The sequence below is a fragment of the Mixophyes fleayi genome, chromosome 2, assembly GCF_038048845.1.
Source record: "Mixophyes fleayi isolate aMixFle1 chromosome 2, aMixFle1.hap1, whole genome shotgun sequence".
NCBI lineage: Eukaryota > Metazoa > Chordata > Amphibia > Anura > Limnodynastidae > Mixophyes > Mixophyes fleayi.
The window spans coordinates 35,786,355-35,812,207 of record NC_134403.1 but is presented as its reverse complement, the minus strand read 5'-3'; the positions used below and the strand labels follow the sequence as shown (position 1 = coordinate 35,812,207).

Genomic DNA, 25,853 nt, shown 5'->3' with positions numbered 1-25,853 from the left:
TATCTAAAAATGTCAGCAATATTATCTAGAAGACTAAGGGGTTTTGTAATTGAAAATGAGGGGTTCATAACCCTATTCACGCAAAACTATTGAGAGTGAAAATGATATGCACAATTTTGTATGGTCCAAATTAAGCCTTATTTTACTATTATTTTATTTATTTTTTTCAATTTTAACTGATGTGCAAAATGTGAGTAGTTATTGAATGATGATTTCCAACCAGCTGCACTGATATGCTGTGTCCGAGAGTGTATAGTATAATATGATATAATAGCACCTTAGGGCAATGCTGGCACACACACACCACACTCTGGGGCAGTCGCTCTCGGTGACGTCATCAGCGCTTCCCGGTGACGTCAGCTCGGCGACGTTATCCCTCGGCCGGCCAGTGAGTCAGTGCGCTCCCGCCTGGGCTTCACCACCACCCGGAGCCGAGAGGTAACAATAGCGGAGGATGACCGGGGGATGGAGGAGGACGTCCTGATCACACGTCCCTGCTGCCTCGGGCTGCTCTGTGTATTTACATCATCATCATATCCTCTTAGTGTGTGTGCTGTGTGCTGGTGTATGTATGATCATATCCCCCAATGCAGGACACTGTGTACTGCGTGTGTGCTGGGTATGACCGTGCCCCATGTTACTGCGTGTGCACTGTGCATATTGACACATCCCTGTGTCGTCTTCTGTACAGCCACATAATGTCCTAGTATATGTCACTGTCTGTGCACTCCTGTGTATATGTATATATTCCTGTGACTTCTGTATATTCACACTATTATATTCCCTAGTATATATTCCTGTGACTTCTGTATATTCACACTATTATATTCCCTAGTATATATTCCTGTGACTTCTGTATATTCACACTATTATATTCCCTAGTATATATTCCTGTGACTTCTGTATATTCACACTATTATATTCCCTAGTATATATTCCTGTGACTTCTGTATATTCACACTATTATATTCCCTAGTATATATTCCTGTGACTTCTGTATATTCACACTATTATATTCCCTAGTATATATTCCTGTGTCTTCTGTATATTCACATGATTATATTCCCTAGTGCATATCCCTGTGTGTGCACTTTTCTATTCACAGGATTATATTCCCTAGTGCATATCCCTGTGTGTCTTCTTCTGTACAGTCACATAATGTCTCCTAGTATATGACACTGTGTGTGCACTCCTGTCTACATGGATACATTCCTGTGTCTTCTGTATATTCAAACTATTATATTCCTTAGTGCACTTCCCAGTGTGTGCACTTCACTGTTTTCATATGATTGTATTCCCTGGTGCGCATCCCTGTGTGTGCACTTCTCTATATTCACATGATTATATTCCCTAGTGCATATCCCTTTGTGTGCACTTCTCTATATTCACACGATTATATTCCCTGGTGCATATCCCTTTGTGTGCACTTCTCTATATTCACACGATTATATTCCCTAGTGCGGCGGTTCCCAAAGTGTGCGAGCCGCGGCGCTGTCACTGGGGTGCCGCGGGCCAGACATAGCAAAAAGAAAGAACACAAAATCTTACCAATCCGCCGGGCGCCAGGACCCAGCAGCCTCCTCTCTCCCGCAGCAGCTTGTTACTGACCTCAAAATTCAGTGACAGCGGGAGAGAGGAGGCTGCTGGGTCTTGGCGCCCGGCGGATTCGTAAGTTTTTGTGTTCTTTCTTTTTGCTATGTCTGGCCCGCGGCAGAGGAGTGAGAGGGATTGTGACAGGGGGCAGTGCTGGGGGGACACAGCGTGACAGGGGGCAGTGCTGGGGGGACACAGCGTGACAGGGGGCAGTGCTGGGGGGACACAGCGTGACTGGGGGCAGTGCTGGGGGGACACAGCGTGACAGGGGGCAGTGCTGGGGGGACACAGCGTGACAGGGGGCAGTGCTGGGGGGACACAGCGTGACTGGGGGCAGTGCTGGGGGGACACAGCGTGACTGGGGGCAGTGCTGGGGGGACACAGCGTGACTGGGGGCAGTGCTGGGGGGACACAGCGTGACTGGGGGCAGTGCTGGGGGGACACAGCGTGACAGGGGGCAGTGCTGGGGGGACACAGCGTGACAGGGGGCAGTGCTGGGGGGACACAGCGGGACAGGGGGCAGTGCTGGGGGGACACAGCGGGACAGGGGGCAGTGTGTCTGGATGCAGAGGGGGCATTTTTGCCTATAACTAAATAAGTATTTCTGTCCTGACCTAAATACTTATTACAGTTTTTTGACCCAACTACTTCTAAAACAGGACTGCTCAATAATTATTTTGGAGGGGTGCCTTGAAAAAATTTGGAGACTCTAAGGGTGCCGCGAACTGCAAAAGTTTGGGAACCACTGCCCTAGTGCATATCCCTGTGTGTGCACTTCTCTATATTCACACTATTATATTCCCTAGTGCATATCCCTGTGTGTACACTTCTGTATGTTCACATAATTATATTCAGACATAAAAATGTCTCCTTAATTTTGCTGGATTCTAGTTAATTTTACCCAGCAGTCTCCTGAATTATCTGAGGAGAATTCTCTTTTTAGAGTTTGTTATTCATTTAAGTACTTCGATGCATGTCCAATACAGAAATCTTTGCTGTACAAAAGCAACAAGGCAGCGCATGCAGTGGACCTCGCATATACACAATTCAGTTGTTTACTATAGTGTTCAGAGTTCAAATAGTGACCGGAAAGAGGCCCATGATCTGATGAGCTTGCATTGGTCAATATTGTAGATGGTTTTCATTACTGTCTGCCAAATGCCTCACAGAAGGAATAGTATTTTTCCTGCAAACTGCACACCATGATTTTGTTTGTTTGCAATTAGTATTCTTGTAGATTTGTAAGGTGCCACAATTTTTCACAGCATGGGAAAATGGAGCATATGTAAAGCAGTGAGACACAGTTTAGACATAATACATAGCTGTGAAAACAAAGAGTGTTTAAAGATATAACGGCTGATGGAAGAGTCTAATTGGGCATGGTAAGGATTTCCATAAGTGGGTAACTATAACTTGCGCTATACAAATCTTCTAGGAGGGAGTGAGGAGTGGGTATCAGAGATGAGGTGGGCTGAAGGTCAGAGATTTGTCTAAAAGGGAGTGAGAGTGAGTGTATTGAGGTGTGGTTTGAGAAGTATGAAAGGTTACTGGGGGCTTTGTGGGTGAGGGAGAGATACTTGAATTGGATTCTGGAGGATATGGGAAGCCAGTGGGAAGAAAACCAGTCTTGCTGCAGCATGAAGGACAGATTGAAGCTTGGATAGATAGGTAAACTGAATGGCAGATAGGTGGAGATTGCAGTCATCGAGGGTTAAAAAAAAAAATTTTTGAAGGAGAACTGAGAGTCAAGAGTTAACACCAAGTCAGCAGGCCTGGGAGACTGAGGAGATTGTGTTGTTGTTGATAGTGAGGCAGATTTAAGGGGAGGACTCTGGGAGGAGGGAATATTATCTCTGTTTTGGATGCAATTAAGTCAACTGTCCCAAATTATTCACATATACACTAATTGGTGATCTGTCACCAGATAGCATGGACTCTCCACTTAGTCCTTAACCATCATGCCCAATTCACTGGAAGCAAAATTTGCACTAAACTATAGTAACCAATCATAGGCTTGTTTTCGCTGTCTATGTTGTACTAGGCAGATACAAGCTAATTGCTTGCTGTGGTTCAGTGCAATATTTGCACCTAAATGCAATGTTGTCAAAATAAGCTCTATTGTCTTGTGTCATTAATTGAATAAATAACCATAATGTCCCAGGAAATCATTTACTGTTGCTGAATTTCTTTGCTCTCTGCATGCAGCCATATATTTGAGGATTTTCATGCTCAAATTACTGATATGGTTGGAAAATGTAAACTGCTTTGCCAGCACATTCAGAATATGGTGCTGCAGATTTCTGTATTTACTCTTTCAAGCTTTTTAAGTAGACAATATTTTGTAAATGGCACAATATTGCTATTGTCTTGAATATCTTTTTCTCTCTATAGCACTGCAGCACTCATTTTGAGAGAAGCCATCCTATTCCCTCCCAGTCCAAGAAAGGCTAGATTGTAAAACTAATAGGTAAGTACATACTTTGTAAAAGAGTGCTGTTTTAAAATAAGGTTTGTTTTTAATTAATAATCTGTTTAGTCCCACATCCCTAGATCACATTACAGTAAGGTGTGTTGTGAAAGCTTTCTACTTATAGGAATGTCCTTTTATTATTATCGTAGATGTGTAAGGCACCACAGTGCTCCGCAGCACCGTTCAGTAGGGAAAACAGTACATACAAAAAAATAAGGACATACAAGGAAGACAAAATACATGAAGACATGAAAACAAAGGGTATGGAGGACCCTGCTCATTAGAGAGCTTACATTCTAAGTGGAGGAGGGCACAGCTGAAACAAGAGGAGTGAGTGTGGCTTAGTGGACTTTGGGATAGTTGTGAGTGCATTAGTGTGAATAGTATTATCGGGGATAAGGTCACCTTTAAAAAAGAGATGGGTTTTTAAAGAGCGTCTAAAAAATTTGAAGGCTGGGGGAAAGTCTGAGCATGGTAGGGAATTCCATTAGTGGGGAGCAGCACGAGAAAAGTCTTTTAGACGGAAGTGAGAGGTGGTTACCAGAGACGAGACAGAGGTAGAACTAGGAGGTCGGGAGTTTTGACATTCATCAGTTAGCTAGGATCGTGGTAGTACATTTTGTTAAGTGGATCCTTTGACATGCACCTGTCATGTGTTTTGAACAATCAAACATTAATGGTACAGCCTGACTAAAAGCTTAATTACAAAGTACAGTTATTAACCCACCTTACATTTATAGGAGAATAAGAAGGGCACACTTTTGCTTATTTTTCTGCTTGAAAGAATGCCTAAGGCATTTTATAAACTACCGGTAGTTGGTGATGTGGGGCAGAAGTTCCTGTGATACTGATCTCAAGTGGTCAATCAGAACCAATGGTGAGCAGCACGGTGGCTTAGTGGTTAGCACTTCTGCCTCACATCACTGGGGTCATGAGTTTGATTCCCTGACCATGGTCTTATCTGTGTGGAGTTTATATGTTCTTCCTGTGTTTGTGTGGGTTTCCTCCCACAATCCAAAAACATACTGGTAGGTTAATTGGCTGCTATCAAAATTGACCCTAGTTTGTGTGTGTGTATGTCTGTGTTAGGAAATTTAGAATGTAAGCTCTATTGGGACAGGGACTGATGTGAGCACTATATAAATGAATGATAATGAATGTACTGTAAGCTGGCAGTGTGATGATGTCACTGGATGTTTCTCTGGAGCACAGTGAGCATGCTCCTGCCAGTACAGGGGCTGTACTCTCATTGATGCTCATGAATATTCATAGCTTCCCAGAAGATTACTAATTTCTTGCAGGTGTGTAAAAAGGTGAATGTAGAAGAAACTATACAGCTGTAACACAGGTTGTATAACGTTTGGTGTATGTAAGTTATTTTACGTATACTGTCACGTTGTTGAATAAAAGTGCTGTAATATGACTTAATAACGGATATCTGAGATGCTTATGAAAGTAAACTGAACATTTTTTTTCTAGTAGCCCATGTCTCTGTGTTACTATAGCCCTGGTCTGTTTGCTGTGTGATGGAGGTGCTGGTGGAAAATTATTATTGATTCTCATATATTAACATATTATTTAGTGTTAAAAAGAGAGGATGGTTTTTTAATCCTTTTCCCACAGAGCCTGGATCAGTGTCACAAGTAGAAGTCTCATTGATTCCTATGCTATACATACAGCGAATAACCACTTGGATATTCTTCCTATCAAATAATAATAATTAGCTATTGTAGGCAACCAAGATACACTATAAAAACACATTGTATGTACAGTATGCATTGATTATTCTCTTTATAGAAAAACAATACAAAAAAATGTATATTTGAAAATATTTACTAAAATGATTGTACTGTTAACAGTTGTGTTTTGTTTTATTTTGTTAAAACAAAAAGTTTTATGCGTTCTGATGTGAACTGTTATTGTGCGTATACTGCAATCTGTTCTGTGTGTCTAAGTACGGCCAGGACTGTGTAGGCAGATTCAAATGAAAACATGTCTTGGATAAGCTTTGGTTTGAGTACGTGCAGGATTACGGACAAGTTTCGCGCACTTTTTGAATAAGGAAGTTACGTGCGAGTTTCTTTTGGACACGAATCCGGCCCCCAGTGTTTAATACTCGTCATGCCTCATGAATAATGGTCTTTAGGGACCTCAGTGGTGATTTACACTCTAATGTATATTGGTTCAGCCTACACAAACTCTGCCTCCGCTGTGTAGGCGGCAGGTGCGCTGTAAATGAATCTCCAGCTGTTTTATATTAATATGTTGTATAACCACCAGACTTCCTATTGGGATGTATATTTTACAGCTGATTTTTGATGATCTATTCTCTGTTTTTGTTGCAGAAGCCCTGACTGTGTTTCATTATACTTCATACATCCCCTCACAACAACATGCCTGTGAAAAAAAAGAGAAAATCTTCCTCCACTGATGAAGTGAACCTAAAGAAATGTAGAATAACCAGGTATGAGCAGGCCTTGGTGGAGTCCTTCAGAATGACTCCTCTACAAATAACAGTATTGTGGAGATTCAGTGGCACCCGCTGACAGTACCACAATATAGGATTGGAGTCAATTGTCTGGGAGTGGAGAATTGGGCTATATTCATACCTGTAAATGTTAAGCAATTCACATTTTATTATAATATATTGAACGTACCCACCATAGAGCTCCATGAGTGCCATGTTTAGCAGGCCATAGGGACCATCACATTTCTCATTCACCAGTAATGAGCATATCAGGTAGCCCCCCCATAGGAAAACTGGGGGGGGGGGGTGTTTCATAGTGCCTGGAAACCACCTCCAAGCCTGAGGCACTGTATAATTGAGGTAGCTGGACCCTGACCCCGCTTTACATGGCTCTGCTTGAAAAGGGAGAGCTACGTGCACTTAACAGTAGTGCACGCAGCATTGCCCATGTATATTATAGGGATAGGAAGAGTTGGAGAGCAGCCAATCACTAATATTATAGCCACGCCCCCATTCATGCTGGTCACGCCCACTGGTGGCGTGGTGTGGAAACCTCCATCTACAAATCGTGCATTTGCCCCTGCTCCCCCCCCCCCCCCCCCATCCCCCTGTATCCAGCGCGTGGTTTATTATTATTATCGTTTATTTGTAAGGCGCCACAAGGTTTCCGCAGCGCCGTACATGGTACAAATAGTAGACTATACAGGGTAAGACAGTACAGAACAATAAACACAAAGTACCAGTACTTCAGAAACTCCAGGCAGGCAGATACAGTAGAGACGGAGTGGAAGAACAGGTATGGAGACAGGAGGGAAGATGGGCCCTGCTCATACGAGCTTACATCCTAAGGGAGGGTAAACAGAATCGGGTACATAAGAGAGCCAGTGAAGCAACGGGGAGAGAGAAAGGGGGCAGGGGAGATCCCAGATGGCCCTAGTGCCACTGCTCATTTCCTATAGATCAATCCTTTCTAGCCTTAGTAACACACGTTGGTAAGATGCTGAGCATCTTTCCTGGTTTATAAATGCCTGTGTGCATGTATACATCCATTTCTCACAAGGATCATCTTTATTTTAGTTGTGTTTACTATACTATTAAATGCTCAGAACACTGCATGAAAGCATATCCGTTATTTGTATTGGAAAGTCAGATTATCTGTTTCCTGAGGGTGTTTTGTGTGTGTGGTGATTAATGTTATACATTCATTATTCTGTAATTTATTTTGAAATACGGGTCCTGTAATCACAACACAGGAACACTAAACTTTCTTAATGCTATAAATTCGGTATACGCCTGTGTTAAAATGAATACATTGCTGAGAAACAGGTTAGTATAAACTCATTACTACTGTATCTATGATTCTATGGGTTTGTTTTTCAGAAGCAGGAAAAGGCCTAAAATGAATTGTACAAACTATGCCTCAATCTATTTCCCCTTTTTTAATACTGCTTTTTTTTTTTTTTTTTTGTTTCCCCTTAGTTATTGCAGGACACAAGCACCGAGTAGAATAATAAGTGAAGATCTGTTTTCTAGCAAGAAGTGCCTGGCTTGGTTCTATGAGTACGCAGGTCAGTAAGGTATACATGGTGTACACACATTCCTCCTGTCCATGGACCGCAGCAAGTACAGCTCAGCCTGTTTACGTCTTTACTGCTGGCTTATAAAGCTGACATTTAAACATCAGACACTGCTGCAGGAAGTAAGATTACTACAGCTTTGAATTCGTCTTTGTTTTACCATGGTATTTAGTGGTCATATGCCTTGTGGTGTAGCTTTAAGAGCAATCAAATACACAATTTGGTGTGTGTGTGTATATGTGTGTGTATATATATATATATATAATGTTAACCCGTGCATGATACTCATGCATTCTAGTCAAATCAAGCTACTTAAGGTGTTAAAAAGGTTCTTGTCATCTTCATCGCCACACACACACAGGCTTTTATATATTAGATCAGTGGTTCCCAAACTTTTGCAGTTCGCGGCACCCTTAGAGTCTCCATAATTTTTTCAAGGCTACTCCAAAATAATTACCGAGCAGTCCTGTTTTAGGAGTAGTTGGGTCAAAAAAACGTATTAAGTATTTAGGTCAGGACAGAAATACTTATTTAGTTGTATGCAAAAATAATACGCATAGATCCAAGGAAAAAATATTTTTATATATTTTTTTCAATTATATTTCTGTCAAAGAATAATTGACAACTAACTCACACTGTGACCTCCTTCATTTCCACACACTCTGCCCCTCTGCATCCAGTCACGCTGCCCCATCTTACGCTGCCCCTCTGTCCACTCTCACGCTGCCCTGTCTGCCCCCTCTCATGCTGCCCCCTCTCACGCTGCCCCATCTGCCCTCTCTCAGCGCTGCCCTCTCTCAGCGCTGCCCTCTCTCAGCGCTGCCCTCTCTCAGCGCTGCCCTCTCTCAGCGCTGCCCTCTCTCAGCGCTGCCCTCTCTCAGCGCTGCCCTCTCTCAGCGCTGCCCCATCTGCCCCGCTGCCCTCTCTCTGCCCCGCTGCCCTCTCTCTGCCCCGCTGCCCTCTCTCTGCCCCGCTGCCCTCTCTCTGCCCCGCTGCCCTCTCTCTGCCCCGCTGCCCTCTCTCTGCCCCGCTGCCCTCTCTCTGCCCCGCTGCCCTCTCTCTGCCCCGCTGCCCTCTCTCTGCCCCGCTGCCCTCTCTCTGCCCCGCTGCCCTCTCTCTGCCCCGCTGCCCTCTCTCTGCCCCGCTGCCCTCTCTCTGCCCCGCTGCCCTCTCTCTGCCCTCTCTCTGCCCTCTCTCTGCCCTCTCTCTGCCCTCTCTCTGCCCCTGCTGCCCTCTCTCTGCCCCTGCTGCCCTCTCTCTGCCCCTGCTGCCCTCTCTCTGCCCCTGCTGCCCCCCTCTCTCGCTGCCCCCCTCTCTCGCTGCCCCCCTCTCTCGCTGCCCCCCTCTCTCGCTGCCCCCCTCTCTCGCTGCCCCCCTCTCTCGCTGCCCCCCTCTCTCGCTGCCCCTGCTGCCCCCCTCTCACTTTGCCACTCTCTCTGCCACTTTCACTCTGCCCCTCTCACTCTGCCACTCTCTCTGCCACTTTCACTCTGCCCCTCTCTCACTCTGCCCCCCTCCGCCACACTGCTCCCCCTCTGCCGCGGCCAGCCAAAGGAAAAAGAAAAAAAAAACTTACCAATCCGCGCGGCGCAAAACACAGACAGTGCAAGTGTTCATTCAGTGCCAGAAATGGCATCCCAATGGTTTCTCTTTATATTGGAATTTAAAGTTTCGTCTTGAGAAGGGATTCTGGGCACCTGTACTAGACTTTTAAGCATTATTCTGCAGTGCGGCACATCACATATGATACAAAAAAACTTCATAGTGCATGAAAGGGTTAAAGCAGCGGCCGTGACCAGCCAGAGGAAAAAGAAAAAAAACATACCAATCCGCGCGGCGCCGGGACCCAGCATCCTCCTCTCTCCCGCAGCTTGTCACTGATTGTCGGGCGCGCTGCAGGAGAGAGGAGGATGCTGGGTCCCGGCGCCGCACGGATTGGTATGTTTTTTTGTTTTTTTTCCTCTGGCTGGTCGCGGCACCCCAGTGACAGCGTCGCGGCACCCCTGGGAGCCACGGCGCACACTTTGGGAACCGCTGTATTAGATAATGCTAAGAATTTAGTATGTCAGTGTAGTATATAACTCCGCCCAGCAGGTGGCGATGCAGCTTGAGCACTCTGTCACCCGGTAGTTTTTTCCACACACACACTAACACAGCATGTGTGTTCATGAGGTAAAATTACCTCACGAAAATGAGTTTGACCCCTCAACTCGTAAATTTAGCCTTTACTACCCCTCCCACGGGGGTAAGGGGGGATGATGGAAGTTAACTGACTTCACTATTATAATTTTTTTGTCAAATAATGTCAGTATACCAAATTTCAGGTCAATTGGATGAGCCCTTTCTGAGAAAATAGTTTTTCCCACACACACTAACACACGCCGCTAGGCTTTTATATATTAGATTACGGCACGCTCTCGGAACTGAAATCGAGGCAAAACATTGTTGTGTCGTCGGATTTCGTGAGTTTTGGATTTTAGAAGTACCTCCCACCCCAGGAGATCCAGCACCATTGCTCACACAGAAACGGGTAGCAGTGTTCTTGTCACTTGACTAAAATTGACTGGAAATTAATGTTATTTGTGGTTGATAATGTTGGAACAAAAATAAGAGCCAAATTATGTGCTTTTTAGCAAATTTAAAAAATAAATAAAAAAAATACAGAGACAAAACACAAAGTTAATACAACCTCCCTCCCCACCCACACGTGTTGACACTGGCAATGCAGCACCGGAGCAGTTCATGTCCGGGGCTGCGGCGCCAAAGGAGTTGATGGATTGTCGGCACTGTGCACCTAATATAAAAATTGAGTTTATACTAAATGGATGTGTGGGATGTGTGGCTTTGGGCCGCCGGACGAGTTGATACTGAAGGGGTTAAATCCCCATGATGTGCACCAAGTAAGGCGGATTGGTTGAATCGTACAGTGATGTCACAACCGAGGCTCAGCTTTATTGTAATTGATTCCTTGTATTTTACCTTTTTTGTGTTTCACACCTAAGAATTACAAATTTGAGGGTTTAGTTGTCCTATAAGTCGTAACGCACTTTTGTGAGTCACTAGTTTTTGTTTTGTTTTTATCTTTGGACTATATAAATATATTTTATACTTATAGGGTAATAGCCTACATCCAAGGTTGGCATCACGTGGCTGTTTAGTTGCTGTGGATCTACAAGCATTTGCTAAAAGGGCATGCTGGGACTTGTAGTTCCACCACAGCCGAGAATCCACAGGTTAGCTAGGCCTGATCGTCACTGGGAGGGGAACATACTACGGGGGTAATAGACTTTAATCCACTTTTGTTACAGTATATATCAGAATATATTTTGGCGCTGCGGAAACCTTGTGGCGCCTTATAAATAAATAAATAAATAATAATAATAAATAATAATCTAGCAGTAAAAGAGGATAGTGGTATAAAGAGGGAGCATGTATTTGCCTTTATTAATTTTTTGCAAGCTTGATTAGCAGAACCCTCCACTCGGATTACTAAGATCTGTAGAAAACGGTGCCCCCAGTGGATAAGATATCGATGTGAATAACACAGAAAAATTGTCACTTAATTAGAAGTCTAAATAGGTTTTGTTTTTTTTGTTGTTGTTTTTTGGTGTAATGTTTGGACTGGTTATACAGAGTGCAACACCTGAGCTGTAGCCTTCCATGATTGGTTCCCACTGTCTCCCTCCTGTGATCCCGTGTGTAGTGGAAGTGGACACTGTGGGGTGACGCTGTCTCCCTCCTGTGATCCCGTGTGTAGTGGAAGTGGACACTGTGGGGTGACGCTGTCTCCCTCCTGTGATCCCATGTGTAGTGGAAGTGGATGCTGTGGGGTGACGCTGTCTCCCTCCTGTGATCCCATGTGTAGTGGAAGTGGATGCTGTGGGGTGACGCGCTCTCCCTCCTGTGATACCATGTGTGGTGGAAGTGGACACTGTGGGGGGACGCTGTCTCCCTCCTGTGATCCCGTGTGTGGTGGAAGTGGACACTGTGGGGTGACGCTTTCTCCCTCCTGTGATCCCGTGTGTAATGGAAGTGGACACTGTGGGGAGTGGCATGGACCCTCAGCCGTGCAGTTGTCAGGCAGCCCCCTTGTCCTCTGTACATATGTATGTAGCAGTTCCCCAAACTGGGTGATGGAGAAAATGGCCTTTTTATACTTGCTTTAAATCTGGTTCTCTAATTCCATTTGGGGCACACTGTGTTTCTATCACCTCCTGAATGTTAAATTCACATGAATTGCGAGCAGTTCATGGAGGAAGGGAATCAGTAACAGCTTGGGGCTTCAGGGCGGACCCATCAGATAATTGTTCAGATTAAAGATTATGTTTGTGGACTCCCCCCTGTGACAAAAATGACTAAAATTTCCTCCAAAAAGAACTTTGAAAACTAAAGGAGTGCACCACATGCTCCCTTCATTATAACCAAGCACTGACTTCAGTGTAATGAACTCATGTCTAAGAAATGTTAATGTGTGCCTCTATCCTTTGTTTAGGAAGATGGATCTTCACAGCTATTTGTTATCCTGAGTTTTGTCTCTTTATCATATACATTTTGTTTAACTAGTGTTCAGTGTCTCCATTTCTGTGTGAATCTGATAGATAAAATTCTCCTAAATTGAACGGACAAAAAAACTGAACATGTGTATTATTTATCAGTTATTTTTCTTCTACATTATGGTTGAATAAATGTGCTAGAGTTTATGGCTTTCCATCCATGCCTGCTTTAATGTCTCCTGCCACCCCTGGTACCTGAAGCCGTGCATCTGGAGCACACATGCCAATCGGTCACGCAGTCCAGGGTTCCTCCCAGCCATCGGCTTAAAGGAAGGGGTAGTTGTCTTGACGAGAGGAGTGAGACTGTACAATCATTTTAACTATTTTCCAGCTGTCTGACTGCTTTTGCTTAGTGATCCCCAGAGAAAAGGCTTCTTCACATCTGAGCACTATTATTGTACTATTGAAGTGTTATTTAAAGCATGAAAAACACATTTTAAGATATAATCATTTTATTGCACAATTTGTATTTGAAATGTGTTCAATATTAAAGGACACCACATGTTCTAGCTTTCATGTGATGATGTTCGTTTTCTATTCAAATAGATTCCTGCTTGACGTGGGCAATGCGGTGGCTTAGTGGTTAGCACTTCTGTCTCACAGCACTGTGGTCGTGAGTTCGATTCCCAACCATGGCCTTATCTGTGTGGAGTTTGTATGTTCTTCCCATGTTTGCGTGGGTTTCCTCCAGGTGCTCCAAAAACATGCTAAGTAGGTTAATTGTCTGCTATTAAATTACCCTTAGTCTCTCTCACTCTGTGTGTATGTTAGGGGATTTAGATTGTAAGCTCCAATGGGGCAGGGACTGATGTAAGTGAGTTCTCTGTACAGTGCTGCTGAATTAGTGGCGCTATATAAATAGATGATGATTGACGCGTTAAAAGCACGTGAACAGCTGTGAATGTTGTATAAAGGGTTTGGCTGAATTGTTCTGCAGACAAGAAGTTACAATCTATTTTATTGTATGTGGTGTTTCCACTATGGGGCAGCACAGAAATAACAATGATTTGCAAATTATATCAATTTAGGAATATGCATTACATAGAAGATCCTGAAATAACAGGACTTTGCCTCACTATGCTGATGCAGATTGGGATTAATGCCCTATGGACACAGGGTGATGGGTTTCTTCCAAATGCACCATATGGTGCACTGTACACCATTTCTGCTAATATTGTACACTGGTCACCCCCTCCCATCACACTTTGTGACATTCATTTTTTGTTAAACTTGTGCTTTCTTTGCAGGCTGTGTGTAAGTCAGGTTGTTGCTGTTCTGCAGAACTGGTGCTGTGGTCCCAATTCTGAGAGTCTTTGTTGGGGTTATTGTACTCTGTGGTTTCCCAGATTTTTGTTTTGTGACACCTTGGTCATCAAACATCGTACATCAGCAGCCCAGCAGTGCAGGACAATGTCCTGTGATTCCACTCACACCTACTATTGTCACTTACTTACCTGCTGGTATCAATAGGAAGACTGTACGGGAGTTGTCACTGTAAAATGCACCCACTGTGGTTTCTATCATTCGCTTTATTTTATATTGGGCCTCAACAAATATAGAATTATTGGTTATGCATCATTAAGCATTATCCCTACTCTGCATTGACATGCTGTCCCACCTTGTAGAGGAAGACGTTCCTTTCATCTTGGTACAGGTTACGATTGGCTTCTCTTTGACTCATTGCTGTGTTGCTTTCTCCTGGTCTGATGCTGGAAACAAAACATTCACATTGGTTCACAATAGATTTTGGTGTTTAAATAAATATTTTTTTATATTGATTTTTGGTAGGTCCAGATGAAATCGTCGGGCCGGAAGCTATGGAAAAATTCTGTGAAGACATAGGCGTTGAACCAGAGAATGTAAGTTACACAATGGGTATCTTGATTAATGATTTATGGCGTTAACCCTTTTGTTGTGTCACTGACATCCAGATTGGAAAGGAGGGGGAGGGGGGGATCAGACTTGCATCCTCTATCTTCAAAGCGTACCTGTCACTCCCTAGCATATTCTTGTATGACAGTACTTTATTGCATACTTGGGGATGACAAATGCTGTCCTAGAAAGACAAAACCTTAGAGATCTGCTGACCTACCAGTTGGGCAAATTAGACATATGATATGTAAAAGATTCATTCATCCTTTTCTCATTGCACTTCAAGCAAAACATGGAAGACTGGAATTGTGATGCAGAGTAATCACGCCAGGTGAATGCTATTGCGGCAGTTATAAAACTGACCGTACACGCCAATAAGCAAGTGAGAGATTCCCGCGAGTGCTGGTTTGATAATATAAAAAGAAGGTAGTAAACCAAATGTTACCAACCCGACAAAGAGCAGCTGTCCTCAGAGATTTGTGCTATTTGACATATTGTTATATGAAAACATTAAAAGAGAAATGAGACCGGGGGGTAAATGTATGAACCTCCGATTTCTGCAAGTAGCCGGAAATCGGCGACTTTCCAGTGAAAATTTAAATCGGCGATGGCTTATAAAGGCAAGTTTGCCTTTACAAGCCATCGCCGCTTTAAATTTTCACTGAAATCGGAGGTTCATACATTTTACCCCCTGGTGTTTAGATATAAAAATGCTCTAATAAAAAGCTTGTGTCGCAACTCTGAATATAAATAATTCACATTTATTTCTTAGTAGACTGTATACAGTTAAACTATAAATAATAAAAATATATGTAAAAAAACAAAACTGGGATATAGAATAACTGAATATATAGCACTACATATAATAAACTATAATCTCAATGTATTCAATGGACAGACACCGTAAAGTATCTATTTAGGATCCTCAAATAAAGGGTATTGCTGCAGTGAATATCTGGTGATCAGTGTCTCCACCGAATAAACGGCTTTGATCAAAATGAGGCCTTCTCACCCTCTGTATACGTCATCTCCAATAACGATGTAGGTCTACTCTGTCCGTCCTGTGGATACAAGCGCTGCTGTGTCGCTCTATGGCTTATGCACTTGCGTGAATATCTTTAGGAGGTTCCTATAAATATCTGATTAGGAAAGAATATATTTGTTCCAAAACGCTGCTTGAATTGTAGTATAAACAGCTCTTATTGGAGAGATTCCTTATTAGAACCATCACTGATGTGTGTGTTACCAACGCCGACGTCCGCCAGATAATCTGTCATTTCATTGCGAGACACATTTTGAATGGGTTTTCCACATTTAGATGACTTTACTACATACAGTACATTAGTTTATCTTTAAGTTTGCTTCTCTGCTTTCCAGTCATATCTTTGTCGCCAAGTAAAGCTGATTACATGCTTGTAAAGTACAGAACTAAATATAAAGTTGTAAAATTTGCAGGAAGATATAAATAAACCAATAAATTAATGATGTGAAAGTTTACACCTATATCTGTAAGTGAAGGTTACCTAAACATCAATGATGCTTATTTATAAAGGATAAAAATACAGTAATTCAAGGTACATAATATTCGGCGAAATTACATTTAAAATATTTAAGAATTCCACGTAAGAGGAAAGTGTACATATGGATGACTGTGATGAATGGGTGGTCTGGAGTCTGCCATGGTAATGTCTCAGGAGTTGGTGCTGAGCTGTATATGCTGAGAGCAAAGAACTCTGGGGGACGTCTGTGAAAACTGGTACAAATGAAAAGGTGTTGCCCTTGTCCATTGATCAGATTGTACTTTGTTTGCTACAGTTTACACATTGTAGTGGATATTAGAAGTGTCTTTTTATTCATTTTACTAAAATATTTGCACCTATTGTGTGGTGTTTGTTTTTTTTTTTTGTTGTTTTAATTTTTATAAAAGGTGCAATCTGTATAAAGCAAAGGAGGCAAAAGCTGCTGTAGTAACATTGCAGCCAGTGTAGTTGGCAGTGACTTGAAGTATATAATGACTTTCACAGACGTGTGGGATCGTCTAACAGCAACTTCAAAATGATTTTGACTCTAGCTCTAGGACTCTACAGTTCCTCTCCCAGACACTGTGATATTCAAGGACCCCAAGTCAATGGCAGGCCTTTTGAAGAGCCTTGTTTCTACATCCGTGTTTGCTGTTAGACCATACTTTTGAAAAAGGCGACATTCCAGCGGATGGAACAGCTCTGGCAAGCCCAGATCAGAGCTGATGCAGAAAGTTCCCCAGGCTACTGGGTGAGCTCTATAGACTTGGAGGTGATTAGGGGCTTGACTACTTCTCTTCGGCACTGTCTGGTTTCTCAAAGATTCCTTCAGCCCTGTATTGAATCTAAAAGATCCCTCCAACATTCCCACACAAAAGATTCAAGATGGTAGTAGCTTCAGTGAGTGATTCAGGCGATAAGACACATCCCCATCTTACTTTTTCATTTTTTCTCCAGTGGGCACATTCCCAAATTGGTGTGCTTCTCTTGGGCTTGTTCTTATTCCTGTGAGTCTTCACCAAAATTAATGACGGCCAAGCGAGTTCCCTTGCAACATAGTAATTTTTGCCAACTCCAGAGCCTGGTGGAGGAAAATCTGCAGATGATCATCTGAGGCCCATGGTTGACCATCCAAGGCCAATGGTTAGATTATCATTAGATCCAAGTCTTAGCTGGTGCCATTGACTTCTAAGGTGTTTCTGGGTTGCTTATGATAGAGTACAGCAATGGGTGGTCCTTTTCCTTGATATGGTTTGCTCTCTCCTGTTGCTTATCTCTCTCGCCTTATGACCATCCCATGCTCAACTATTGTTTACTAAATGATTATAGTTTGGACAATGGTCATGCCTTTGAGGTGGTCTGCTAAGCTTTGTTTTACCTTTGTTGTGTTTGGACCGTACGCAGTTTGTCCACCTTTCAAGTCCCCTTCAATAATCTCTCACAGTGGATGCCTTACTGGGATGGTGAATGGATCTGTCCTATTTTTTGGTAGTGAGACACTTCTCTACCCTCATTTGACGGACAGTTCTTTATCTTCGTTCCCAGGGAAAGTGGTCTTCTTGGTAGTCCACTCTTTTGATCAAGATCTTGAACTCGGGGACATCTGTCCTTCAGGGTCAGGCCATCGGGTTATAAACTAACAATGCCACTACAGTGGTTTACCTTCCATGAAGGAAACCTCCTGCTCTGGGCAGAGACCATTTTTTTCTCCATTCATCTTGGTGGTTTGCATCCTAGAGGTGGACCACTGGGTGGCGGACTTCATAAGCGGTGAAAGCCTAGACCCTGGGGAATTGTGGTGGAGTAGGTCGCTGTGTGTCGAGGTTTGTTTTTGTTTTGCTCCCCTCTCACTTTCTGGCTATTGCCTTAACTAGGTCATCCTTGAGCTTAGTTATGTCCTATTAGCCCCCTAACCTCGTGTTTCACGAATATAGAATGGTCATCTTTGTACAGGTCCATCATTCCTCGTGGCAGTAGTTGGTGGTATCGTTCTTGTTCTCCAGCCCTTGGCATCCCAAGGAGATGGTGTTTTACTCCGTGGATGTAGTGCTGTACCTGTGGATCTACCAGTGTAGACCTCAGGAGTTTTACTGACTCCCTGTCCATTCTCTTTGATGGCCACTGGAAAGGGGACCTTCTTGACCTACCAGAGATGGAATATAACCCGCCCTCTCAATGGGAAAAATAAAACAGCTGTCAGTCAATGAATGATAAGATCCTGCAGTCTCTTTATTTACCTTCTCCCAAAACATTGATTCCCCCCCCCCCATTTTCTGGTTTACTTTCCCTTTTTGTAATTTGTGTTTTTATTTTCTTCTTCGTTTTGTTTTCCAGATAATTATGTTGGTTCTGGCCTGGAAACTAGAGGCCGAAAACATGGGCTTTTTCACAAAGGAGGAATGGTTAAAAGGGATGACCTCGTTACAGTAAGATCCTTTTTATAATGCCTCATATGTCCCTTTTATTTATCTGGGAAATGGGTAAGGCTGGCCGCTTTCCTTAAATGTGCAAAGGCAGATTGGGCCTATTCTAGAGTCTGCTTAAATGTAAAAAAATTTGTCCACTGGACTTCCACCAGTGATCGGGGAAATGTATTGGTTCTACTCACAAGTATTAAATCAACAGTCCCACATAGCCAACTTCTTTACAAATTTTTGTTGAAGTGCACTCTGCATATGGTGACCCCTGCAGTCCCACTGATACTGCAGCACATGGTTGTACTCATGTGTAGGAGGTGCTGGTGTAAGGATCAATGGTCCTGATGCCTCCTGCAGTTCCGGTGTTATGTGCATGCACTGTGATTAGACCATGCTGACTACATGCACACAGCATATATACCAGCAGTGATCTCTCTAGTACTCCGTCATACACTTGTTATATCTCTACTAGGGAGCAGGATCCTACGCACGTGTAGTTTGTATGAATGCAGTGATGTTTTATATAACGCATTTTGATCTATTTAATAAAATACTCAAAGTAGAACACATACTGTAACCTATTGCAACCAGTTCCATGTGTGATGAGCAACAGACAGCCCTCCGAGCCCTCTGTTCCAGCACATCATTGCTCTTTGGTTGGATATCAAGTAGTCCTATCATTTTTAAAAGTCTGATCAAAATTCATTTTTGCCCACTCTCTTTATTTCCATCTTCTCTGGGATGAACCAATATTTCCTATTGCTGATACTCTGCTCTTAGTTCCATGTTATCCAATAATTTATGTTCTGCTTCTCATGCTTGTATTTAAGATGTGACTGCACAGAGAAGTTACAGGGTAAATTTGATTATCTACGTGCTCAACTGAACGATAACACTGCCTTTAAGAATATTTACCGATATGCTTTTGATTTTGCCAGGGTAAGTACATGTTTGAGAACGCCAGTTGTGTCCCCAATGGACAGTGCTGTTGTAAGTTCATTGTTTGTCTTTCAAACCTCTTATAAAATATAGAAAAAGCTTGGTAGTTAATTGTTTTGTTTACTTCTTTATCCTGTACATATCTGGAACATAATTCTACATTGTTCTTTAGCAGGTTGTTATAAATCCAGCTGTCTGCTGCAAGTGAAGCATACTGTATACCTGTTCCTAATATGTTTAATTTTCCAATAAAGTTGTTTCTGCACCATATCTCTGACATTAATGATATTATTGTCCAATGGCGGAGGATTCAATAGATTTGCTACCCTTGCCAGGGGTGGACAAGGTTATGTGGAGTTCTGCATTCTCGAGCCATTAGGAACTAGGGAAGGTACATGGCCGTTCACATCAATAGAAGTGATTCCCAAAAGTTAGGTTCCAGCACTATTTCTTTATTTTTGTTAAAAAAATTATTTATTTTTGTGTCCAGACGGGATCTCTTACCAAAGTGCAGGCCAGTGGTTTAGATCCAGGCTAGGAATCCCTACGATTGAAACTTCTGTCTGTAACTGCTTTTATTCCGAAGCCTTTTCATGTGTTGTCTGCTTGATAGCATGTGATATAGATGCCAAATCCCGATGGGCCGCAAACGGCGCCTGTGACAACACAACGGCCACCTCTGATCGCGGAGCTCGGATACCCTGCAATCGGCTACTGTATGAGAGTACAGCGAGACCTAACTGCTGGGTCCACGGGTCATCTGCATTCTGCACGTTTGTTAAAGAGCTGGACGCTGCACATACATAGTGTCCTTTATTAATATCCGGTTTATTTTTGTGCAATACTGTAGGACAAAGACCAGAGAAGTCTGGATATCGATACAGCAAAATCAATGTTGGCTCTTCTGCTAGGAAGAACGTGGCCCTTATTTTCCGTATTTTTTCAGTATCTTGAGGTAAGTGAGGTTGTTGGGCAATGTCTGCACTTTTCCTTTTCACATGTGTAAAAATATTGAGCCTTGTTCTTTGTGCAGTGAAACATTGACTTCAAGACATGCGATTATTTGAGTTAAGGTGCTGCCACTAGGGGGCGCAGGGCATACGTAGCCTATGGTGTACTACTTGCAAGATCTGATGGCCTTTAAATGACTCACTCCCGTTATTTGTCCTTAAAGTTCATCTGGTTTTTTTTTTGGTTTTTTAAGACCAAAAAAGGGTCTATTTTACTGATGTAAAACCCTTAGGTCTTATACGCACCAACTTTTGAAAAATTCCTGTTTAATAGTCTAAACTTTATAGTCTGTCCTCCCTTTTAACACAATGGGGCCGATTCAGTTCAGCAGTGTTATTTTAGGAATTACCGTTACTATGATAATAGTGTGCAGTATTACCGTTAGTACGGGGGCTGCGAGCAAAAATCGGGGTTAATAGTACTTAATACTATTAGCGCAGTGTTATTTCTAGAATAACGTTGCCTACTTGAATTGACCCCAATGTGTGTTCTTCAAGTGTCCCTGGACCTCGCAAAGCAAGAACGTCTCACTGTGTGTGTGTGTGTGTGTGTGTGTACAGCGTTCTTTTGTGTACATGTGATAGTGAGGCGCAACACGATTCCTCTTTGACAATATGAGCCAAGATAGGTGCTCTAGTGCAGAGCTTTCCAGCACATTGCGTTGGTTTGCAGAACACTGGCGGTGAGGAGGAGAAGATTGAAGCAGGCGTTGGGACGCTTTGTAAAATATCTAGTGTGTGCAGCGGTGAGCAAAACGAGCTTTCATTCTGCAGAGCGAGAGTATTAAAATGAGTTAAAGGGGTGGAGAGGACTCAGTTTTTTAGGGGGGGTGGAAGTTAATAAAAGAGGTGATGGTTACAGTTTTGTACAGTACATCTCATGTTTGGTCTGTAAAGTTAGTGATTTGTGATGTGCATTCTATGCCATTGGTTTTCCTTGCTTTTCAGAATCTAAGATTGAATATGAAGGACACTAACTTGTTAGACCTATAGGGGGCAGACAGGGACTCACTTCTGTATAACTGACACTCCCACGTAAGGGCTTAGGGCCATTTATAGAGAGAAATGCGTGTTTCAGAGTCCCCGTAATTGTGTATAGGATGCACTGGTTTTCTATACTTTCTCCTGTCATAGTGCTCCAGGTGCTATGGAAGAACTGTATAGACCAGTGTTGGTTAACCTGTGACACTCCAGGTGTTGTGAAACTACAACTCCCATTATACCCTTCCAGCAATAAGCTGCTATATATTTGCAAAGCATGGTGGGACTTGTAGTTTCATAACACCTGGAGTGTCACAAGTTAGCCAACACTGGTATAGACTGTAAAGTAACTAGTCCTCCATAGCCCTTTCATTGTACTTCTTACAATGTACCACTAAAACCACCATGATCACTGACTCGTCAGCGACCTGATCTTGAAAGATTTATTTTAAGCACAATTGTTTTTTTCATAGAAATTTTGGACCAATTGTTATTTCTTTTGCACGCTCTTCCCCCCCCCCCCCCCCTCCTCTTTATTCTGTTTAACATTACATAACCATAAATAAACAATTTAGTCCAAATGAGGTAATGGTAGAAATATGAACTTGCCCTGGGGAGAAAAACAAAATTAATCAGGGGAATTATATTATCCGTCAGGAGCCGCCTTTACCCTCCTCTTGGACTGTTACACACAGGCTGAGCATTGAGATGAGAGAGAGGTGCTGAGTCCACTATTGGTGTTTGTTTTAAACTAACCTATTGAACACTACCCAAAACTAAATTTAGTTTATCCTTTACAGTACTCAGAATTACGCTGAGAAACGTATAAAAAGTAGAACACTAACCTGCCACTTGATTTCTTTTTCAGCAATCGAAATACAGAGTTATGAACAAAGACCAGTGGTACAACGTGTTAGAGTTTAGCCGGACTGTCCATGCCGACCTTAGCAACTATGATGAAGATGGCGCCTGTGAGTGTTTATCTACAGATTGTACTACCTGGTAACCTGGCCAATATCCTCTGCAGATCAGGGAACTGTATAAATGACAGATCGTCATCTGACGTAGAGCAGTGTGACTCTCTGTAAGGTGGCAGCACTGTGCTGTGAGTGATAAAAGCAAAGTCCGTTTCAGCATTATGTAAATGATGAGCTGATCTCGCCTCTTTGTGGGGGGGGGGAATCTTTCGTTGCTGGCAGTTTCCTTACCCCAAACTCCATGACTTGGGATGTTAGATGTCTTTCCTTTTCTTTAAAGTAGAGATGCTCAGGCTTGGTTCCCTGAGAACCGAACACACCCGAACTTAGTACATCCGAGTACTTTCACGATTTTTCGGATTTGAAAACGAGGCAAAACGTCATCGTTACGTCATCTTATCTTGGGATTTTTGAATTTCTTTTTAAGATTCAACATAACGGTGAGAGGGAGGGCAGACCCCCTTTTTTTCTTTTCTGTCATTGCTGTGTGCCAATGTGTCCTAGATGTGCTAGGAACTGCCGTGTGTTTGTGTCGTTGCTCTGTCACTTACCATCCAGCCAGGTCGCTGCAGTATTTGTCCGAAAGTGTATGAAAATAATATTGTGATCTGTGAGGTGGTCAAAATTGACTGCAAATGACTTGAAATTAGTGTTATTGAGGTTAATAATAATAATAGGAACAAAAAAAAAAAAGCAAAATTATGTGATATAGGATTTAAAAAAACAAATAAACATCCAAAACACACGAGGGTGGTTTTGCCAAAACTAAAACACGAAGGTAATCCAGATCCAAAACCAGTTCACAGGGGTCAGTGAGCATCTCTACTTTACAGAAGCTTTTTCCCATATATAACTTGTGGTTTCCTGGCCCAGAAGCCATTAGTGATATAATACTGTGTATAGTTTGTCTGGTACCGTTGCTATTTAGCCCCATTACTTGTGGTCCTACACTCTGTTCCCTTTTCATAACTTTATTCATTGTCCTTGAAAGCTGTAATAATAAAAAAGGGGTTTGCAGTACAGGGTGGAGACCATTTAAATACGTGATGGGCAGCAGGTGCCCTCTCCTGGGCCTTCAGATCCTTCCTGCTTTGTTATATTTGTTACAGCTTGTAACACATGTTAAACAAGTCTGCTGATAAGTTATTACAGATAGGGGTCTCTTTCTTTGGTTAATCTCAGTAATAAATTAAAATATATTAACGGTTTGCAGCTTTAAATCCTAGTAAGCAAGTTCCTGAACGTGAGCCCTTTACAAGTACCTGTTGAATACAGGAAGCCAAACCAAGCAGTTTTCTATGCCCAAAAGCATTTTTAAAAAAGCTTGGCGCAATATATGCCTAATAATCTCTCATCTTTCTAGGGCCAGTTCTCCTTGATGAATTTGTTGAGTGGAATAAAGTCCGCCAGACATTATAGCAAGATCTATTCTGGAAAAACATGAACTTTCAGATGCCCGAACATGAAGTGTTTGAAAAATACTTTCATCTTTGCCGAAACCGCCTACCTATAAGATTTTTTTTTTTATTTTTTTTTCTTTAATGGAACTGAAGTTTACTTGTTACAGGTGAAATCGGCAACAACCTTCATCAGACTGTGACCGCTGGTGTTGATGTGATCTAAAATCTAACGGCGTTTACACTTGTCTTCAGTACCGATAAAGGTTTGCACCAATACTTACTGGGTATGGCAACCTTTCCAGGCTATGTCTAACTGTTTAAACCATTAATTCACATGATGAGTGTTGGCTTCCACCCCTCCTTAATTATTCAGAAGCACTGGGGATAACATTTGTGTTTGGACCGATGAGTGTCTTGGATGGAATGAACATTTTTGGTTGGCTGACATGTCTGTCTGTTGTAGATCCTAAAACACACACACAAAGTATGCTTTGTTTTTGTGGAGGTTTTTGCATTACTGTTTTTTTGGGGGGTATTTTTGCCCCCCTCCCCCCAACACCCCCTGGCCGGATTCATGTTACATGCATTTTTAGGTTGTAATTTCCCCAATATGTTTTTATTTAAAATAAAAAGAAAACTTTTTTTTTTATTTTCTGCCCAACATTTTTATTTTTATTTTTTTGTTTTAAATGCAGGTTGAGTTTTTGAATCCGAATACCTTGTAAATGTAATGGCAAGCCAGTATCTGCAATTGGCCACTGTTTTCTTAAAAGCTATTTTGTGTCTACAATTCTATAGACCAATGTAGAGTCCTTTATTACAATGCAGAGGATCCATTGGCAGGTGGGGAAGTGACGTGTGACTTGGTAATATGGTCAAACACTGCAATTTCAGATGTTAAAAATATTCAGAAAAGCTTAAAACTTTTAACTCACAACAGTTTCACATGGATTGTCAATGGGTCTCAAGCTTCTCATTAGAAGCCATTAGTAGGTCTTATTATAAGCATTTTTTTTTTTTTTTTTTTTTTTTTTAGTAGTACACCCATTAAGAGGCTTATTTAAAGGGGAATCCCACGTTTAATTTTGACGATATCCCACTCTACCCATGAGTAGCTGAGCGAAGCCAGTCTCTCCTCTGTGACTGGCAATTGTCCTGCGGTATAGCCCTACTGAGCGTTGAATTCATAAAGTAAGTGGACCAATCTGGCAAGTGCTGTTTGTGGCAACCAGCCATATACTAGGTTTTTAACAGCAGAACTACATCTAGTGAAAGCACTTTGACCAGGTTATTAAATAAACCTTAACTGTTCAATTTTTGGGATTGTGATCCATGAGCTGGTTTTAAGGTCTGAAAAGTGCTCGATATTCCAAATTACACTGATGCGAATATAACTTTGGTCAACAGATGATGCCTTTTTCAGCTGTGATAAATAGCCAAGAGCCTTGTTGTATCCCAGTCTCCCGTATTCAGCTCCCTATATTGCCTCTCCTTTCTTGGCACTAATGCTGAATGCACTGCAACAAACCCACTTGTTATTTAAGCAGATTCCCTATTTTGCCAAAGTTTTCTTCCAGTGTCATTATTTATTGTTAATTTTCTGAGCAGAAGGACATTAAATTGAGCAGTGATAAATCCCTCATTACCATTCAAAGTTTGGAGTGGATTATAAAAGGGAGAATAAATATGCTCTATCGGACACTTACTCGCTCACTTGCTCTTAACTTTTTCTCCCAGATGTCATGTAAATTGTCCAATTGTTTGTCTAATTTTCATGCCACATTAAATATTTTGTTTTTGGAATCATTAATTACCTTATTGTTATGTTTTTTTTATTATATTTTATGTTTCTAGAGAATGCAAATGGTTAAGACTCCACCATTTGACATTGTTGATGGTAACAGCAAACTGTAGGATCACGGAACTGTAGGAAGCTGCCAGTTCTCAGTACATTATCTCTGAATGATCATGACATTAGTTTCAAGGTTTTCAGTCCAAGCTAACTAATTTATAGGACAACTCCACTCACATTGGAGTCTTTAGCCATCATTTCCAAACTTGCATTGGTGGTTGCATG

At 42.2% G+C, this 25,853-nt stretch overlaps 1 protein-coding gene across 2 annotated transcripts; it reads left to right on the top strand.

Annotated features, from left to right (window-relative positions):
• The first annotated feature begins 329 nt into the window (after window positions 1-329).
• DCUN1D5 (defective in cullin neddylation 1 domain containing 5) lies at window positions 330-25,586 on the top strand. 2 transcript variants are annotated; one of them, XM_075198799.1, is made up of 10 exons: window positions 330-438; window positions 3,985-4,060; window positions 6,409-6,527; window positions 8,010-8,098; window positions 14,449-14,519; window positions 18,387-18,478; window positions 19,300-19,408; window positions 20,259-20,363; window positions 22,268-22,370; window positions 23,740-25,586. In XM_075198799.1, exons 3-10 carry the CDS (start codon window positions 6,457-6,459, stop codon window positions 23,793-23,795), a joined length of 696 nt encoding a protein of 231 aa, XP_075054900.1. In that variant the 5' UTR covers window positions 330-438; window positions 3,985-4,060; window positions 6,409-6,456; the 3' UTR covers window positions 23,796-25,586. The 2 variants fall into 2 exon arrangements, with proteins under 2 accessions (XP_075054900.1, XP_075054901.1); XM_075198800.1 differs by lacking the exon at window positions 330-438 and adding an exon at window positions 493-516.
• The last annotated feature ends 267 nt before the right edge of the window (window positions 25,587-25,853 follow it).

Coding starts and splice junctions, on each gene's coding strand:
- DCUN1D5 (XM_075198799.1), top strand. CDS start 6,457: ATGCCTGTGAAAAAAAAGAGAAAATCTTCCTCCACTGATGAAGTGAAC. Junction 6,528..8,009: donor AAGAAATGTAGAATAACCAG/GTATGAGCAGGC, acceptor GTTTCCCCTTAG/TTATTGCAGGACACAAGCAC. Junction 19,409..20,258: donor ATGCTTTTGATTTTGCCAGG/GTAAGTACATGT, acceptor GCAATACTGTAG/GACAAAGACCAGAGAAGTCT.